This window comes from Heloderma suspectum, chromosome 1, assembly GCF_057233095.1.
Source record: "Heloderma suspectum isolate Gila_16-S chromosome 1, 16-S_ref, whole genome shotgun sequence".
In the NCBI taxonomy this organism is placed as follows: Eukaryota; Metazoa; Chordata; class Lepidosauria; order Squamata; family Helodermatidae; genus Heloderma; species Heloderma suspectum.
Genome location: NC_139458.1, coordinates 418,813,222 through 418,832,976, shown reverse-complemented (window position 1 = coordinate 418,832,976; position 19,755 = coordinate 418,813,222). Strand labels below are relative to the sequence as shown.

General features: G+C 40.6%; 2 protein-coding genes across 10 annotated transcripts in view; one reads left to right on the top strand and one right to left on the bottom strand.

The window, feature by feature from the left end:
* The window catches only part of FBXO11 (F-box protein 11), an 83,839-nt gene extending 78,240 nt beyond the window's left edge, over positions 1-5,599 (top strand). For all 4 annotated transcript variants that reach the window (XM_084829194.1, XM_084829195.1, XM_084829197.1 and 1 more), the window contains exons 19-23: positions 544-654; positions 2,708-2,815; positions 3,928-4,036; positions 4,130-4,228; positions 4,305-5,599. In XM_084829194.1, the coding sequence (XP_084685320.1) occupies positions 544-654; positions 2,708-2,815; positions 3,928-4,036; positions 4,130-4,228; positions 4,305-4,434 (557 nt within the window). In that variant the 3' untranslated portion in view covers positions 4,435-5,599. The remainder of the gene's footprint in view (positions 1-543; positions 655-2,707; positions 2,816-3,927; positions 4,037-4,129; positions 4,229-4,304) is intronic.
* The window catches only part of MSH6 (mutS homolog 6), a 34,448-nt gene continuing 19,935 nt past the window's right edge, over positions 5,243-19,755 (bottom strand). For 2 of the 6 annotated variants that reach the window (XM_084829190.1, XM_084829192.1), the window contains exons 4-10: positions 16,773-19,332; positions 13,857-14,128; positions 11,838-11,955; positions 10,504-10,593; positions 7,248-7,402; positions 6,058-6,257; positions 5,243-5,725 (exon numbers count right to left, since the gene is read on the bottom strand). In XM_084829190.1, coding sequence (XP_084685316.1) covers positions 5,650-5,725; positions 6,058-6,257; positions 7,248-7,402; positions 10,504-10,593; positions 11,838-11,955; positions 13,857-14,128; positions 16,773-19,332 — 3,471 coding nt within the window. In that variant the 3' untranslated portion in view covers positions 5,243-5,649. Of the gene's footprint in view, positions 5,726-6,057; positions 6,258-7,247; positions 7,403-10,469; positions 10,594-11,837; positions 11,956-13,856; positions 14,129-16,772; positions 19,333-19,755 lie in introns of those variants that run through there. The other 4 variants (XM_084829191.1, XR_014786969.1, XR_014786970.1 and 1 more) reach the window with 4 other exon arrangements.

Sequence of the window (19,755 nt, the reverse complement as noted above, 5' to 3'; positions counted from 1 at the left end):
TGTACCAGATTTCCAACTCCCCTGCCTCCAGGAACGCCCCATTTTCACTGCTCCACACTGCTCTTACAAGCACAGGCCCGATCCGCACTGCCTATGAGGTGGCACGGGAAGGGGTGGGGGTTGGTTCTCTGGGAACTGACCTATCCTATGGCCATCTAGCCCTGACTAGCAGCCATAGGATTGCACTCTAAATGGCCACTAGAGTTCAGCTGTACCAGCCTTCTATGGAAAACATTTATTTTAATACATAGAGATACCTACATTTTAAGTGTTAAAATGAAATACATCAACCATCGTTATAGATTTTAAAAAAATGTTTTTACAGTGTTTTTTAAAAATAGTATAATTTTAATCTGGTGTTTTAATCTTTTTATCCTTTTACTGTTTTATCTCTTGCGTTCACCACTCTGAAATCTGTTCTAGATATGGAGCAGTATATAAATACTGTAAAATGAATGATTATAGCATTCAGTAAAAAAAGTCTGTGCTTGTATACAAAACTGAGACTTCAGACTGAAGCTTGTGTTCTTGGTTCTCTGCTAGGCCTTCTTGAAGAGAATGATATCTTTAGGAATGCGCAAGCTGGTGTCCTTATCAGCACGAACAGTCATCCTGTGTTACGGAAGAATAGAATATTTGATGGATTTGCTGCAGGTTTGTATTTGATTGATACTGGTTTTAACTCAGAATAGTGTTAGGATATCAAGACTTGTTAGTCATTTGAAAAAAATCAGGTATTTCATATCATTTTGGAATTGTCCAAAAGATTAGTTGTGGTTTTCCTTTTTTTCCTTAGAAAGTACTGGCTAGCCCAAACATGCAAATTTTAAATTTTAGCCAACATTCTTCATGATCTCTGTGTAATCACATTTTGTGGAAGTGAATTGCTGGATTAATAATTTATCAGGGAACTACTTTTCCAGTGCTGGAGTTCGTGCCATACGTTTATATCATGTTGAAATTTCATGTTAAAATTTAATATTTCAAAGTTTGCATAAAGAAATGTAAAGGTTGGCATTTGTCTATTTTTTTTTTTAGTTCTCACTTAATTTTATTCATCATGCATTTAATGTTTAAATTTCTTCCTTTCCCTCTCTTATAGTTTGTGTTATTTTTTTTACCAACAGTGAAGGTCTATAGGGAAACAGAATTTTAAGAATTCTCCTTAAAATGGCTGCCTTGAATTTTTTTGGTAGAAAGGCAGGATATAAATCAAATAAAAAGAGATGTGGCCTGTAATTTTTTGTAGAATCAGAGAATTGAAAGGGTCTGTTGAGTCCAACACCCTGCTAAGGCCATTGAGGCCAACACCCTGCTAAGTGCAGGAATCCAGTTCAAAGCATCCCCGAGGGATTGCTGCCCAGTCTCTGTTTGAATACCTCCAGCAATGGAGAGCCCACCACCTCCCTAGGCAGTTGGCTCCACTATCTTGACTATTGTGACAGTTAGGAAATTGTGCCTGATGTTCAACCAAACACTGCCTTCCTGTAACTTATGCCCATTATTTCATGTCCCACAGTCTTGGATAGAGAACAGGCTGCATCCCTCTTCTGTCTGTATCTGCTCAAGGTGTTGCTCTTAAAGGCTTTCTCAGCAATTTTTGTTGTCCAGTCTCCACTCATTATATTGCACAGTCCTGTAACATGTGCTTTGATGATCCTTAAGAAATAGTTCTGTGCTGGTGATGCAAATGGTGAGATTTAAAATGTTGGCTATTCCAGTTATGCAAAAATGTAAAACAACATTCTGGGCAGATATTATCTCTCCCCCCCCAGGGGAGGGGGGAGATACCATTTTGCTCTTTGAGAAGAAAACATACAAAAAATATTTAGTTATATTCCGCCTTTCCACAAAAAATAGTGTTCAAGGTGGTTAACAGTAATACGGATAAAATATAGAAGTATAATGAAAACATAAAAACAAACCAGTAAGAAAAACAGGACCCACCAATCAAAATTTACTGTTAACAAATTATTATGGCCACTGGCTTAAATGGCTTTTAAGGATAGGTATATCAGTATGGTGTGATTAGAGTGTTGGACTAGGACTCAGGAGATCTGGATTCTAGTCCCCACTTGGCCATGAAGCTCACTGGGTGACTTTGGGCCAGTTACTGACTCTCAGCCTAACCTACCTCTCAGCGTTGTTGTGCAGATAAAATGGAGAGGAGGAAGATCATGTACACCACCTTGAAGGCAGGAATAAAATGTAAATAATAAAAAAATAAAAAAATCAGTGGCCGTTGGGCATTACATTAACCTCCATATACAGAGGTGGTATATCTCTAAATACCTTCTGTGCCGTTTATGAACTCCAGAGCCATCTTCCTGGCTACTGCTTGAAAAAAGAATGCTGGATTAGATGGAGCCTTTGGCTAAATAAAGCAAATGATCTCCCTCCACCCCGCCCCCTTACGTTTTTATCATTTGGACCCATCCACCCCTCCTTGGAAAACTCTTGTGTTCCAAAGTGCACTTAATAACAAACTTTATGAAATATTACTGTGTTCCTGAGCTAAATAACATTTTGAAAAGTGAATTTTGAAGATAGTATGAGTGTGGTTTTTACTGATTAACTGGTTTGGCATTATTTTCTGGTGGCTGTGCAGAAAATACCCCCAAAGACCAGTAGTTGTTAAAACAGGTAATTATGTCAAACTTGTTCCCCCCCTCCTTTTTTCTAACTAACCCTTTTTCTTTAACATAAGGTATTGAAATAACAAATCATGCAACTGCAACTTTAGAAGGCAATCAGATTTTCAACAACCGGTTTGGAGGTTTATTTCTAGCTTCTGGTGTCAATGTGACAATGAAAGGTATGTTGAATTATGCTTATTTGTAGCTTACAGAATCTATCAGGATCTTTTACTTTTTCATTGGTTCAGATCCAAGGCCCAGGAACCCAAGTAAGCCATCTATGGTGAAAATGAAACTTTGTTTATAAGAATTATTCTCTTTAAAAACAAAACACTACCCTCACACTTAGAAATATCAGTCTAAATCAAGATCTTCCTTACAAAACTACAATGCATTTGCTGCCAGGAAATGTGTACATGTATTTTATACATGAATATTTGCTTTGACCAAACAGTAGTTGAATCAGTTAATATCAAAGGGTTAATGACATTATTTTTACTTTGATAAGGTTTTTAGTTGGACCTTGAACATTTTAAAAATAAACTCATGATAAAATTTGCTTGAATGCTGCTAATGTAGCGATGAAAATAACTTGTCTGTGCATTTGGGACTGTATAATTTCGTTAATGGAAGAAATAACTGCAACTGGTAGTCATTTCAACTCCTTATTCCTTATGTTAAATGTAGGGATGGGAGCCTTTGGCCCTCCAGATATTGATGAACTACCACTCCCATCATCTTTTTACCACTGGCCAGGCTGGCTGATGGGAATTTGTGTCTAGCCACTTCTGGAGGGCCACAGGTTTCCTAGCCCTGTCTTAAAGTGTTTCTGGGTCAGGACATGGAGTACTTTACAGTGAGGTGACATTATAGCCATATTCCGTAACAAGGTGTTACAATAAGCTATACTGATAGCTAGTGAAGATATAGTTGCAGTTCTAAAAGTAAACTCCCCTGCCCATCCAAATATTTCAGTTCAACTACTTTTGGGGAAACAACCTGAAACATAGGGCTTTTGAAAAATTTTCAGATTCAAAATTTTCCAGAAAACCCACATCAGTGTGTTTATTCAATTTACATCCCACCCTTCCAGCCAGGATCTGACCAAGCCCAGACATGCTTAGCAGCCGGTTTGCTGCATTGCATGTCTTTTGTATACAAACGACTTGAGTTTGGGTAGTCTTGCTTGCTGTACCTATAGACCAAAATCCTGGAAAGGTTATGTAACCTTAGTCAGATCATCAGCATGGTACAGTAAATTAACATGGTGAAATCTACCGTTTTGTTGCAGATAACAAAATAATGAACAATCAAGATGCCATAGAAAAAGCTGTTAGTAGAGGCCAGTGTCTATATAAAATATCAAGTTACACCAGCTACCCCATGCATGATTTCTATAGGTAAGTGATTAAAGCCTGGTATGTATTTTTTGCAGTTTAACATTTTGTATGTTGAGAAAATGGATGTCATAACTTGTTAATATTGTATTCCAGATGTCACACTTGTAACACCACAGACCGCAATGCTATATGCGTTAATTGTATTAAGAAGTGCCATCAAGGACATGATGTGGAATTTATTAGACATGATAGGTATGATGGACAACTTTGGGTTGAAAACTTAAGTACAATATTTTCAGTAAATATTTCACAGATTTCTCTCTTGTAGGTTTTTCTGCGACTGTGGTGCTGGAACGCTGTCCAATCCCTGTACACTAGCTGGAGAACCAACACATGATACAGATACACTATATGACTCTGCTCCTCCTATAGAATCTAATACACTGCAGCACAACTGAATTACTTTGAGAAAAGAAGTCCTGCCATTCTATCGTAACTGTTAATTTTGTTTTTTGAGGAAGTTATACTTGCCCATTTCTGCAGAGAGAGAGACTTTAAAATGGATGTGTAAAGTGGTGACACTATGGAGCTCAACCTACCAAAAAGAAAGTGGCAATATGTTGACTCAGGATAACAGAACTGGGCGTTTCAGCATTACTGTGTAAACAAAGACTAAGGGACAGATGTGAAGAAAATAAGCTGCATCTTTGTACAGATACCAACTTCCAAAAGGCTGGTGTTTCTACAAGTAGCATTGAAACGCAGTCCCATTTGCAGTAGTACTATTCTGTAGACGAGCAGCAGTCTTTGTTGCTGCCTTATGGACATGGGTACCAATTGCTTTTTGTAATATGGTAAAAATGTGAGCTAGCACTTCTGCATTTATTTTGATTTTTTTTAACATTTATTCAGATTGAGATGATTTTAACGCTTTAATCTCATGTAGTTTTTAATTTCAAGCAAATCTTATTGTACTTGAATGTGTCCTGTTTTGTTAGCACACCTAGACTTGCTGTAACTGTACTCATGTCCCAGTATGTACGTTCTTTCTATGAAAGAGAACACTAATCTTAAATTATATCCAGCAATTTTTCTGGTATCCTTTGCAGTTAGAATCTCCCCCTTCCCCTCCCCTCCCCCTTGATCTTTACATCACCTTAAGAAACAATGTTTTAATGAGACTTCTTGGGAGACAATGCACTATAAAACAAAGTACACAGGCGACAGTTTGCAAGCGGAGGTTTTACTATGTTTTAAAGTACACTGTAGGAGTCTCCCCAAAACAATCCTGTATTTTACTCTGTTCACAGTTTTATTGAACAGTCTGGACATTACTCTTATGAACTGCTGAAAATTGCAATTTCCTGCTCTAATTAAGACGAGACAAAGTATATAGACAGCCCTATACAGTTTCATAGCTTTTTTCCATTTATGTGTATTGGTGACAGTGGGTAATCAACAGCCTGAAAGTGTATGCATGTACCATAACATCTAGACTTAATATATTGTGGAGTATTCAATAACCATTATGTAGAGGGTAGCTAAGAATTAAAAGGGTTTAATTTCCTAGGAAAGACAATGGAAAATGGTCATTTTTAAAAAATAAAGTTTATTAGATCATTGTGTTGTCTGCATACTGCCTTTGAAAACTGCTGTAAAAACTATACAGGGTCTCAAGCATGAAGCAAAGTTAGTTTGTCAAAATCATCTCTGGCGGCTGGTGCTCCTTCAGCTATCCGACAAAGGTTCCTGGGAAAACAAACATGCATTTGTTCAAGACACAAAACATATTAAAACGAAGGAAAAGCAATGTCATTAACAGCAGAACTGCTTCTTACTGCTCTAGCCTCACATAGTTTGACAATGGTAAAACAGAACAGATGCTTAATATGTTTTTACCCAAATATTGTCCCCTCTTTCACCTGTCCTACTAGGGCCAATATAGCTGCAACATCACACTTCAGCTGCACAACAAGCTGTTATTTTGAACTACCTCCTGCAGGATGTAAGTGGTTTGAGGAAGATCTAGCACCCTTCTCCAGCAAGGAAAGCTATAGCAACTGAAAAGATAAGAAACTTACCTAAACACTTTCAGTGACAGAGTAGTTGTCTCAAACTCTTTTGCCTTTTTGTGACCTTTCTGAATAACCTCTTCTGGAATGTTAGCAAGCTTTGCAGCATTAAAGCCATAGCTTTTAGGGCAAGCCCCTTTAATGAATTTGTATAGGAATGTGATTGTTTCTTGGCTAGGATCCTCGTTTTCATTTTCCACCATACACGCCTGAAAAGAACAAGAAATCAAACAGTTCACAGGACCCCTTGGTTCAGTTACTTTACCAGCCCATGCAGTCCTTTCTCTTAAGTGTCTACATCAAAGCAAAGTGACTCATTTGTCAATTTGGCTTCTGAACAACTACAGCAAACCCCCACTGACTGTCAAAGTAACAAAATAGTAGTGTCGAAGTGGGATAAATAAAATGATTTTTGTTTTAAACCAAAAGTTGGATTTTTATTTAAATCAATTTTTAAAAGATTATAAATAGTTCTCATAATAGCTTAATGATCTGGATATAACCATGTTAGCTCTACGGTTAATCTTTAAAATGAATCAGTGCCTGCACTAGATAATTTGAGTGGAATTAGGGTAAGAGCCACCAATTTGATCTTTTCTGAAATACAAATATTTATACTCTTAATATAGGCATTTCTGCTTCACCTGATGAAATACATTACTCCAATGTCCAGTATCAAATCACACTTCTACACCATAGGTCTTTCATTTTTGTTTGCTACTTTGTTTTTGTGAGGGTGGGGTGGGGCTGGGCTGGGCTAAGGCAGAGAAGCAGAACAGAGTAACACCAGAAAGAAGATTCCTGTGAGCTGAAACGGTTATGGTCTCTGATTATAAGAAACCCCATAAATGGAAATTAAAAAAGCAACCTCTCTAGGTAAAGGAAAACAGGCAAAACGTATACAGTGTGACAAGATCTGGTTGTAACAATGTAAATACTCTAGTTGTAAAGTTAATTTGCTTTAGTGCCAAAATTTGCACCATTGTTTAGGAAATAAAGGGGAAACTTGATTTAAATCAATGATTTATATCAGCCTTTTTTCTTGATTTAGGTCGCCTCGATTTAAATCAATTCACCCTGGGGAGAAGGGGGTCTTGTTTCATTTAGCAGAACAGGCACTCCAGCATTTAAAACCTTTTCAGGGCAGACAAACATTTGAAACTACCACAATGAAGAACAAGGAAAAAAGCATTACATACCATATGTCCCAACTGCACAGAGGGACTGTGTGAATAATCCTCTACTAAAGAATGGTAATGGGTTGAAAACATGGTGCGACATTTAATATTCTCTGAAAGTTCTTTGACAACTGCACTAGCAATAGCAGTTCCATCAAATGTAGCTGTACCTCTACCTGAAAAATTGAGGGAGAATTGGGTATATTCAAAGGCATCCGCAGAGTAACTGCAAGAGAAGACTCAACACTTGCTGTTATTCTGCCTTAAGAATCCTCTCTATGTCTTCTTAAAAGCCAAACAACTGCAGACAGTACAGAGTGTGGATCTGCATTAATGAAAACCCTCAACGCAGTTTAATACACTATTACAGAATAATAAATAGAAACCATTTTCTTTGTGGACAAAGAAGGAGGTTATGGTGCACAGCAAAGGTAAATGTAAGTGCCGAAGTCTGCAAAAAAAGCCAGGTAGTGTTACTACTTTTTGTAAAGTTAACTAAGCCTTGGATTGGAGGGGAAGAGGAAACGGATACTATATGGATGAGTTTTACAGATGTTAACTTTCTGCTTTCCTAGTTTGCATGGATCTTACTACCAACCTAATAGTTCATTTGCATTTTATATCTTTCTTGGTTGCATTATTTTTAAAGGAATATTGCAGAGTGCTGGCATTGCTGCAAGGGGGAGGCAAAATTAGTAGTCAAAGCCTTAATTAAAATATTCATACAATTAAATGAAATGCTTGGGCAGATTTATGAAACCCTAACAACCCTGCCTCTGGATTTATATGCTTAATTCCTTGACCAAATGTACACATGTGAAGTTGATCTGTAGCTTGTGCCTTTGTGGCTCACTTTTCTTGACTGATCTGCTCCGTATATGGGTTGTTTTTTTTACTCATTTCTCTGTCAATGATTCACTCACTGTCCTTGGAACTCATTTTAGCCTCACCAGTCTACTCAATCTGTAAAACAGGCTAGAAAAAAAAATCCAATTTTACAAATTCCTTGATAATATGCAACATATATGCATGTTTTATGTTTGTGAATTGATGCGTAACCTGTGGATGAGATGATGTGCTTGAGCTATTGGCTCTGCACATCATTCTAATTCTTGTTTTGCTCTTGTGGCAAAGCGTACTAGCCCAGATTATGGTAGATGGACAGCAGTGGGTTCATAATCTATGGGGGCCTACCTTCTTGAGCTAGAATTCCATCCCTGGGGCTTTTTACTATAGTTTTATAGAACTACAGCATAGCGAGGGAAAGTTTCTCTACTTCCAACTTTATTAGGTGACCTTAAACTCATCTGCAGTAGATTCAAAACAACTAAGGGAACAATCCTATGGGGATAAGGTGGCCACCTCCACACTTGGAGGCAACTGCCTATCCAATGCAGGGCAGGTGGACTGCGGAGGGGATCTTCGCCTCTGTGCTCTGGCCACCCTGCATTTGTCGCTAGACTATTTTGGCTGTCTAGCCGCAGCACTTTGGAGTGGGCGGGGGGGCCGGCCGGATGATGCATATATGGAAAGCATCATACTGGCCCTTCCAAGGTCCCTGCCCCGGGAATGCCCCCTTCCCTCCTGCTCTGATGAGCGAAGAGCCCAGGATGATCCACACCACCTACAAGGTGGTGAGGAGCAGGTTTCTGGGAACAGACCTTGGAGCATGGACTCTGACATCCGTGCCCGAGAATTGAATAATGCTATGGCTGTCCAGCCACTGTCTAGTGGCGAAAGGATTGTGCCCCAAAAAGAAATACTTCATGCGATAGAAGATTAATTTATGTAATTCATTTCCACATGGCTGACTGCACTAAGTGGCTTTAAAAAAGGATTAAAGGTTTGTCTCCTGTATCTTCAGTATACAGAGTTCCAAGGATGGCTAATGAAACAAACCATACAATTAATTAAAAAAAACCCTAACGATGACAGCAAGAGATCTATAACAAGTTGGTTTAAGTGAGAGCTAAAATTTCACAATGGGTTAAATTGACTTAAGAATCTAAATCAAAGTCCTGGCATAATAAGAAGGTAACACCCAGCAATGAAAAGATAACACGAGGGGGCACCAGGCAAGCCTGCTTGAGGAGGGCATTCAAGATGTGAGAAGCACAACATTCTCCAGGCATAGCTTTCCATGTCTCAGAAGGTAAGGGAACCTAGAAAAGAGCCTCAGATGAAGCTTCGGTGAAGACAGTCCAACTAATGATGGATTGGTCTTTCACCCCATCACCTATTATACTAAGTGGAACCTCCACAAGCAGGTGTTCCACTGCACGTCAGATGCAGAGGGCTGAAAATGGGATGGCCGTCCCATTCAGAGAGCCAGTGTGGTGTAGTGGCTAGAGTGCTGGACTGGGAGTTGGGAGATCCGGGTTCTAGTCCCCACTCGGCCATGGAAGCTCACTGGGTGACTTTGGGCCAGTCACAGACTCTCAGCCCAACCCACCTCACAGGGTGGTTGTTGTGAGAATAAAATGGAGAGGAGGAGGAGTATGTACACCGCCTTGAGTTCCTTGGAGGAAAAAAGGCGGGATATAAATGTAATAAATAAATAAATAAATAAAATTCATATATTTTGGTGCAGCAGCGAGAATTGTGTCTAATTAAGGCACATCATTCACTAATTTTGGAAAAGCAGCACCAGATGAAAACCGGTGTGAGTGCAATTGCACCACCACATGGTATTTCCACACTTTGGGAATATAGGAAGCTGCCTTATACTGTCAGACCATTTGTCCTTCTAGCCCAGTACCATCGATGCTAACTAGCAGCAGCTCTCCAGGGTTTCAGGCAGGATTCTTTCCTAGCTCTACCTGGAGATGTTGAAGACTGAACCTGGGAACTTCTGCATGTGCTCTACCACCGAGCCACAACCTCTCCCTTAGAAATGTAGGCCCACTGAAAACATACAAGTGGGCAAGAAGAACTTATCCATGTGGTGTTGCACGCATCCAGCGTTTAGTTTAAACTGGGCTCTCAGCTGTTTCGTATGCACTGCTGGTATGCAAGAGTTCCATAGGTGAGACAAGTGCTGTACTGGTATGATCTTTGCACATACAGTAGTCAAGGGCCCCCAATTTAAACAAGACACTAGTGCATATAGTGCTACACAGCTGAGTTCTTGCCTGCCCACATCACATTTAAGTCAGGAGTGAGTTGCAGGCAGCTTGCAGCCTGCCAGTCATTAACTGGCAACCAATATGGCAAAACAGTCTCTGATAGTATCACAGCTTGATGTTTAAAATTCTTTCTACAAGATTGGCTTACATACCTAGTTCATCCATAAGAACGAGGGAATACTCTGTTGCATGCTGTAGTATACTCGAAGTCTCACTCAGCTCAACGAAGAATGTACTCTCCCCTGATGGGGAAAACACATGCTGTCATCATTTGGGAATAAGAACAATCCTTCCAAAGGCAGTTAGGTTTTTTGCAAAATCAGAAATGTCAGAATGGTGATAACTTGACATTATGTCCATCGTCACAGCAAGCTTGCAACATGCTGACATTTCTAAATAGAGGCTGACTTGATGGTTTCTGCTTCTGGGTTGAGGGCAAATGCTGTACAGGAGGGAAACCATGTGCAGCTCTGCAGCTGATTCTCATGATCCTCCAAGCCATCGTCTAAATTGAGCCATCACATTAAATGGAAATCTAACTCCAAAAAACAAATATATGTTGTTTTCAAAACCTGTATTAGAATCAACTGCTTGTATTATTCTGGTTAAGCATGTACACAAACATTTGTTGTGCATGCTGAAATTCTTAAGATCATCATTCACTTTGTGGAAAGACTGTCATACGCAGGAAGTCAAACAGGCCTAGAACCTCCCAAGAGGTCATTGTGTTTGCTCCAATGTTCGGTAAAATGTAATTACGTTCATAATCACAATTTTTGGTTGCTACATTTGCATCCCAACCTTCTTTCCTGGAGCACAAAACACCAATTTAGTTTCAGAGCCTTATGAGTTCAGTTGGGCCTGTCACTGCAGTTGAAGACCACTCAATGAGGTTCTCAACTGTTTGGGGATCTGAACCTGGGTTTCATTATTCTAGCCACTGCATCACACTGAGTGACATTAGCCTGACATTGCCATCAAAAGATGCAATTTATAGCACATCCTATGCATGTCTACTGAGAAGCAAGTGCCACTGAATTCAATGCACCTTGCTTCTGGATAACTGTGCAGTCTTAATAACCTAGAATGAGTTTCCCTTTTTCTAAACCAATTCAAGCCTGTTTTTTGGTTAGTGTTCAGCCATTTAAATAGTTCATGCTTCTCTTGTTACTGCTGCTATAATGATGGTACTTCACATTCAGCACTCCAAATGCCCAACGTGAAAATACTGATACATTAAAACAATATTTTTTGTCCAAAAAACTGCGTATTTAAGCCTCACTATTCTCTAACAAGGAAAGAACTGGAATTGATTAGCCCTTTCTAAGTTCAGGAATGAGAATATTTAAAGTTCAGATTCAGTTTGGAGGCAAAGGAACAAAGCAGAATGAAATCCAAGCATCAGCCCATTATATGTTGTGTTGGTGAGGGTGCTCTCGCCACCTGCTCTGCTTAAGACTTAATTTAAAAAATATACAAAACTCACCTGACATAATTCTATCTGAAGCCCCTAGTCTGGTGAACACTCTATCAACAGGAGTAAGCCTGCAAGTTTCAGCAGGTACAAAGCATCCCAACTGGGCCATTATTACCAGGAGGCCAGCCTGCAAAGCAACAAAGCCATTAGCTATTAGAAAACTCTCTTCACTTGTTTGCTCCAGAGCTAACTAATACAGGGAAGAAATGCTTCTGTATTACTTCCTCTAGCTGTAGCTCCACTGCAATCAAGCTGATTGTACTTGGACTAGCCAGTACGCATCAGTACCTTCAGATGTATAGGACAACCCCTGCTTTCGTTACTACTGGGAGTGAAAGCCAAAAAAAATCCCTACAAAGAAGTGTAGGGACAGTGGGGAACTCCGTTCTAACCCTTATCTTTAATACTGAATTATTCCATCTTACTTTAGGGGCTCTATCAAGTTGTATAGAAACTCTAGAGGGGATCAGCACAGGTTTAAAAATACGTAGTGCTACAACATCGCTATAGAAATGCAAATCAGTTACATAGCTATGGAACTCTGGAACGAGCTTCTTATAGAAAGAGACACACACAACTAGGTCTCTTGGTTTTAGAGAAGAGAGCCAATAACCATTTGGGCTGTTTTGCCATTTCATTTAGAATTGCTCCTAGCAATTATGCAGCTCATTTGCTGCACTCACAACGCTCTTATGATCCAATCCTCATTCTCCACAAGGAGGTATTGAAAAAATATAAAAATTCTAGACAAAGAATGCCCCTATAGAAAACAACTTTACTCATCTGCTTGGGCAATCTGGGTTTTTGAACGCAGAACTGTATACAAGGAATCCTCGACATGGTGCACCTTGAGTGCGTCCATTTTCTGTTTATGGCACACTACCATCTGCATGATGTCTTATTATTAATCTTTGAAATCTGCTCTATGAGCCTTTTTTGGCTGAAGAGTGAGGGTAAAAAATGCTGTAAGTGTAAATAAATAGATGGGGAAGGGGATAGCCTCATTCTAAATGGATGCTTCTTTGCTAAAAGCAATGTTCGAGTGGACTATTAAAGATGCACCTATGTTTTTCTAGTAAAAAAGAAATAACTGTATATTTATATATAGAGAGTTGGAGCTGAAGAGTCCAGAAGACCATCTAGCCCCAACTTCCTGAAGCAGGATCACCCAGCCTTCAGCCTTATCTCCAATGCAAATCACAATGTCAACTGAGCTAACCCACACATTTGCAATGGAAGGCAAAGACCCATTTTGTATGTAATGATCCACCATGGATTAATTAACCCATAGTTGGTTGGGACCACGAGTGAACGCACTGCCTCCCAACTGCTCACCCACTTCCACTTTGCTAAACAACTCTGGAATGACCCATTCCCAGGTTGTTCGCCACGATATCCTAACCTGGCACTCCAGATTGGTGAGGAAGAAACAACCCAGAGTTTTAACCCAACAACTAACCCCAAGTGAAAAGTATGGGCTGTTTCTTCCTCAACAATCCAGTGTTGGGTTCAGATGTTTATTTATTTATTTATTGCATTTATACCCCGCCTTTCTCCCTCTCGCAAGGAACTCAAGGCGGCTTACATTATCCTCCTCCTCACCGTTGTATCCTCACAACAACAACCCTGTGAGGTAGGTTGGGCTGAGAGTCTGTGACTGGCCCAAAGTCACCCAGTGAGCTTCCATGGCCAAGTGGGGACTAGAACCCGGATCTCCCGGCTCCCAGTCCGTCACTCTCACCACTACACTACACTGGCTCTCATGTTGCAGCCAACAATCCAGGAACAAGGTGTTCTTGGGTTGTTTTCTAAACCTGATGCAAAGTAGAAGTAGCAAGCCGGTGGGAGGCAGCACACACAGGCGGCCCCAACAAGCCATCGGTTGTCACTGCGTATGAACTGGGTCAAAGAATCCCCAGGTCATCACCAATATGCACCAATCTCAAACATGGCAATCTGTGCAGTTAAGAAATTAACTGGGTTAAGCTAGTAAAACATGTTGCAAAGTGCCTTGCTCTATATAATCACCTGTCTCATGAGTGTAGACTTGCCTCCCATGTTTGGGCCAGTCACTAGAACACAGCAAGCCTTACTCTCAGAGTCTGCCTTTTCATCCTCTACACCTATATGGATATCATTAGGGATGAAGTCATCTCCGAAGAACGTTTTCGTAATGCATGGGTGACGTGAACGTTTCAGCTCCAGAAAAGGTGCAGCATCGTTCTCGGGCAGCAAGATTACAGGTCGGCACAACGGGCCATCGCATCCTTGACTATAATGTGCGAGGCAGAGCAGGACATCTATGAAATTAAAATGAAATCTCAGTGAGTTAGCTTTCCTACTTCCTGCGTTCCTTCTTGTGAACTCTGGCCTATAACAGATGACTAGACTACCAGTTACTTCAAACACTTACACTACAAGACTTTTCCTGTTCTACTCTTCAAGCAGGAAGAACAATTCAAAAATTTTACAGTACTGTATATTCCTGCAACCAACTACAGTTACTCAGTAACTGTACAATCATTAAGAAAGCATAGATGAAATGGTAGTCTGGAATTGTTCATTTTCAAATAATTGCAGGTTTGTTTGCCCATTACTCTGGCGAAATTAACACTGCACAAAGGGAGTAGAAACTCAAATTCACATCGGCCTCAAAAGGAAAAACTTGTCACACTTTTACAGTTTTGAAGACAAGCAAAAGATAGCTCGCTCAGCATACAGGTACCAGCGTCTCTGGAAGACACGTCAACAAAATGCCTCTGCACAAATTTCGGTTGCACACTAATGCTTTTGCTTAAATAGGGCACGTAATGAGGACAACGTATTGTTTCATAAGCTTTTGTGGAACACAGCCCTCCTTGGAAGGTACTTCAAGGGATCACTTAGTAGATGGGAGGAGGCCATTATACAGATAAATTTTGTATTGGAACACTCTTTAATATTTAGCGATGTACATGTTCTTTTAAATTATCTACCTGTTCCCTTGAAACCAATGCATGGTTAGTGCAAATTGATTCTCCATGCCCTTCTGACAGCTAAAAGACTGATACAACATTAGAAGGATAAATGCTCGCCTCCTATAATACAACGAACTAAAGACCTTACAATGCTTTCAACATCTGAATGGGTGGTGCATAGATGCCACCTGCAACTGGATACGTATTTGAATGTTTGGTCCGCTTTTGTTGAAGTTTATGTATAGTTCTTAGAAAACTGTATTTTTGCATACATACACACACACTTCATACGTATGCACTGAAGCGGATATATTCAAATTCACTGAATGGAGGGTTGGACTCGATGTTCTTGTAAGCCCCTTCCAACCCTACTATTCTATGATTCTATGAAATTTATGTAGCCATATTTTTCTTTCTTTTTCTTTTCTTTTGTTGAAATTTTATAATAAAAATACGTTTTAAAAGTGGTCATTTAGGGTGTGTGTGTGTGTGTGTGTGTGTATATATATATATGTACAAAAAGGGAAAAACCCTTTTGTTTTAAGTTCAGGCAATGCAAGATAGAGTAGTGTGTAAGAATATATATACAGATTTCCTTCTCTCTGACAGTGTGCACTCTGCACCACAAAACATATGACACAATACATGTGTTAGTCTTTAAAGTACCACAGGGACATGGCTCATTTTTGCTATGACAGACTAGTATGGCTACCCTTCTGGAATTTGTCATGGACACGGTTGGTCATGGTCAGCTGTGGGGAGCCTTCAGCCCGCAGCCCGAATTCGGCCCACTAAAGTTCCCAATTTGGCCTGCAGGGGAACCTCAGCTGGCCTTAACCTTCTCCCAGGCTGCACTCCCTCGCAACAACATCCCCACTCACTTTTACATGCTTGTCTCTGCATAGAGAAAGCGACTCAACATCACTTGGAAGAGCTCCTCCAAGCGTTGGCTGAGTCCCCTCCTTTCATGCGCCATCCCAATTAGGGCAGTGCATGGCGAGCAAAGAAGGTGTTCAATTCAGCAGCTCCTCAAAATGCCAGCTGAGCCCCTTTCTCTGTGCAGACAGGAAAAATGGGTGGGGTAAGGGCAGGTGATCTATGAGGAGGGAGCGGAGCTTCAGGGGAGAGGCCCCACCCCTTTGACATCATCCAGCCTGTTGGATTGGTCCAGGGAAAGGCAATCCAGCCTCCAGACCCAAAAAGGTCCCCTACCCTTGGTCTACGTCAACACAATACACAATCACTATAGTCAGTTGTATGTGTTGCCCATATTTTGAAGGACAAAGATCTCTTCCTGCTTCCAGACTCACCCAGAGTTTGCGATCTGCATACACCAAAGGAGTGTAGTTTTTAAATGACTACATGCTTGAAGCAATATTGCATAGCATCGTGTTGATCACAGCATAAAACTATCAACTCTGCCTTTGCAGAGAACCCCCCTTCTTCGTACCACATTCAGGACTCCTCTTTCTGCTTTCCATATTTTCAATATATGTGGTGGTGCTCTGTAAGTCCTACTTCTAATTGCCTATACTATATTAGAGAATCTGTCCAACCCCTCCATTTCTGAGGTGCCACTCTATTCCTGAGGCAAGAATAGGGAGGGAAATAAGTTCAAACAACCTAACCCCTTTGTAGGTGGTTGGGCGCCATAAAAGTAAGAAGAATTATTATTAAAAAATTTCAGTTACAGAGCACTCGAAGTCTAGGAGTGATGGCGGGGGCATTACATATAAAACTCATAGACATGTAATACAGCTTCAGAAAATGTCTTTTCCCTAGTGTGATGGCCAATTTTTAAAAACTGCATTTTGATTAAATTCTGGTACGGCTGCCAGGTCAGATAAAATTAGTTTCGGAGTGACATCTGAACTGCCAGTCACCAGTCAGTCAGCCCTGACATTAAGAGATTTAAACATGTAAATCAGACACTATAATGAATTAACAGTGAAAACGAACATATGTGCTATGTCAGAAGGTTTCATACCTAGAACTGCAATGCATTCTACAGCCGTTTGCCAGTCTTTGCTGTTCTTATCAAAATTGTAGAACAACCTTTTCATACAGTTTTTCTGTGCTGCATCCCTCCGCTCTTCAGCATTGACAATATCATTCAGCATCTTCTCTATGTCTTTGGTCCAGTACCGCTTATAGCCCTTTCTGCTAGACTTCAACACATATTCGTCAGGCAAGTCCCGAGGCACTGCAGTCTCTGAAATCTCCATTTGGTAGCGGTTTTTACCTGCTCCCCAATACATCATGGCTCTGACGCCAAGGCGTTTGCGCTGCTTTTCCAAATACTGACGGAGGCGCTCCTCAACATCACTTATATCCTCTAGCGCTTTATCATAATCTGAGTCAAACCCAGTTTTTGGATTAACCACACCTGTCTTCCGCGCAATATTATGATCAAAGGCCGCATCCCACCTTTCAAGTTCTGCTTTCAAGTCAGGGAAACAGCCTGCTGGATTTTTAGATTTGACTGTCACTATCTGTTTTAGTGTTTTGGATGTAAAACCATCAACAATATCTTCCAAAATTGAGATAATTTCAACTACTACTTTAAACCCTTCTAATGCAGACAAGAAGTCTATAATCTTCTTCTTGCTGTATCTGGCCTCCTCATACAAAACAGCTCTGTTGTCTGGGTGGTTCTGGTTCTTAAGTGAAGAACCAATACTGTGAATTTTGCTCAAAAGCCTTTCAAGGTCTGGGAGTTTTTTTAGAAGGTCACGAATTTCAGACATCTTGGCGGCTTCAGCTAGGAGGTCTTCAACTGCATCCAAGCGGTCATTGATACTGCAAGGATTACACAATGGTGCACAGAGCCACTGTTTCAGAAGCCTCCTTCCGAACGGTGTACAACAAGTGTCAATCTTTTCTAGCAAAGTGCCTTCTACTGAACCAGTGGTTCCATTCTGCAGTATTTCCAGGTTTGATAGAGTCACCCCATCCAGCACTACTCTCTGGCTTGTTTTAGCAAAGATACTACTTGACTTCATTCCTTTTGCAATATCAGCATCCACAGGAATATATTCTTCAAATTTCGCCATTGATAAAAGTTCCTGGTCAATAATGCATTTCTTAAGATAGAAGACACAACTACCAAGAGCAGAGAGAGAGAGCTCGCCATTTTCCCCAGGAGTAAGTCCCAATGAATCACTTTCTGCAGTCATGGATCTGATTACAGGAGGCAGAATGAGTCTACTACTTGCGTTTTCCTTGCCCTGGAAGTAGCTTTCTTCAATGAGAGTTTTCAGTGTTTTGGATGCATTCCAGAACTGAGAGCCAGCAGACAAACCTTCTTGCACAGTAGAGGACAGCAAGCCTTTGAGAATCTTTTGCGTTTCTGCAGAGGGGTTCCCTCGCTCAAAAAGGATCTGCACAGGAGTATAATGAGCCAAAAGGGTTCTAAACCTTGAGCAATGACGGTCATCCAGGAATTGACCCAGATAGAACTTCCCCACTGTTGTATCAACAAAGCATACCCCATAGGTACGATGGAGGCCAGCAGAATCATCAACTTTCTCTTTCATACAAAGCAGGTATCTGTTATGGGTTTCCGAATAGTCACCATCCAGAATACTGTAGGTTTGTGTCCCTTTGGAAATTATCCTGCATACTTCTCGGCGCACAACCCTGTCAAATTTTGTTGGGTGAACCAAGGATTTACAGCGGGCTTCCATCATCTCTGGAGTCTCCATCTGCTCAACACGAACAACTTTATGACCTTTCTGGACTAAGATATTAGAGAACCTGTCAAATGCTATTTCTGGGAAACCTGAGTGAGCCCAAGTGCCTTTCATGAATACCAGTCCAAGCTTGTTAACCCCAACAACAGCATCCATGTGGTACAACTCATAAAACTTCCCAACTTTATAGAAAATCACACAGTCAAAGTTCTGACTCTTCAGCTCCCACCACTTCCGCATTCCTGGGGTGCAGTTTTTAAGGTAGTCCTCTGGTACAAAAAGAGTACTTGGGTCATAATCTGGATCATTTTGTCGTCGCCTACGACCATCTTTCCTTTTACCATCTTGGAGCCAGTCAATTTTATCATGTTCCCACACAGTTGGGCTGGCATCTCCTCCTCCTCCTCCATTAATACTTGACCGATAATCAAGACATTCAGGAGCTGCAAAAGATGCTAACTTATACATGATCTCAGAAGAAAGATTCATTTCTCTATTGGGGGTCTGAGGAAAGTTGTTTTGAAGATTATCCTTCTGGGGAGGTTTATATGCCTTTTCCTGCATTTGTTTAGGAGAGTGTTTAGGAAGGACTTTAATGGGATGTTTTACTTTCTTTTCTGGACCAGTCTCAGAATCAGATGCCTCACTGTCACCTACTCCAACACTATTTTCATCACTGCTGACTTGGTCTGGCTTAAATTCCATGTCTGAACCTTCATTATCACTGTCTGAATCTATGACAACCTTCCGCCTTTTGGCTGCTCCATCATGTTTCTGTCGTCCGGCTGTCCTTTTATTTCTACCCTTTTTCACTTCCTCTGTCGTGTCAAAATCATCACCCTCATCACTCACCTGCTAAGAAAAAGAAGAGTCAAGTACTATAAAAAGTGGATGTCTGAAAGGCAGGGTGATAATTAAACAGGCTAACCCAGCAACTTGCAAGACATTGGCAAAATCTGTCCTCAGCTCCCCCTCCAAATACATTTAACAAAAGAATCAACTGCTGGGCTTGTTAATTGTGAACAGGCAGACAGCTAGATTAGGGGTTTTATGGCACAGCAGCAGCTATTGTGTCAAACACTAGAATAAATGGTCCTCAATATTCCATTTTGTTCAAGCATAAGGCACTTCTCTCAGCAATCAGGATTATATCATTTTCAAGGTCTAAAAAAAAGAGTTTAAAAAATGTGAAGGAAAGCACGCAGTTTAATACCTTCACCCCAACATTGTGAGGAATACAGAGGCAGATAATGTGACTATACATGCCAGTTCAACATG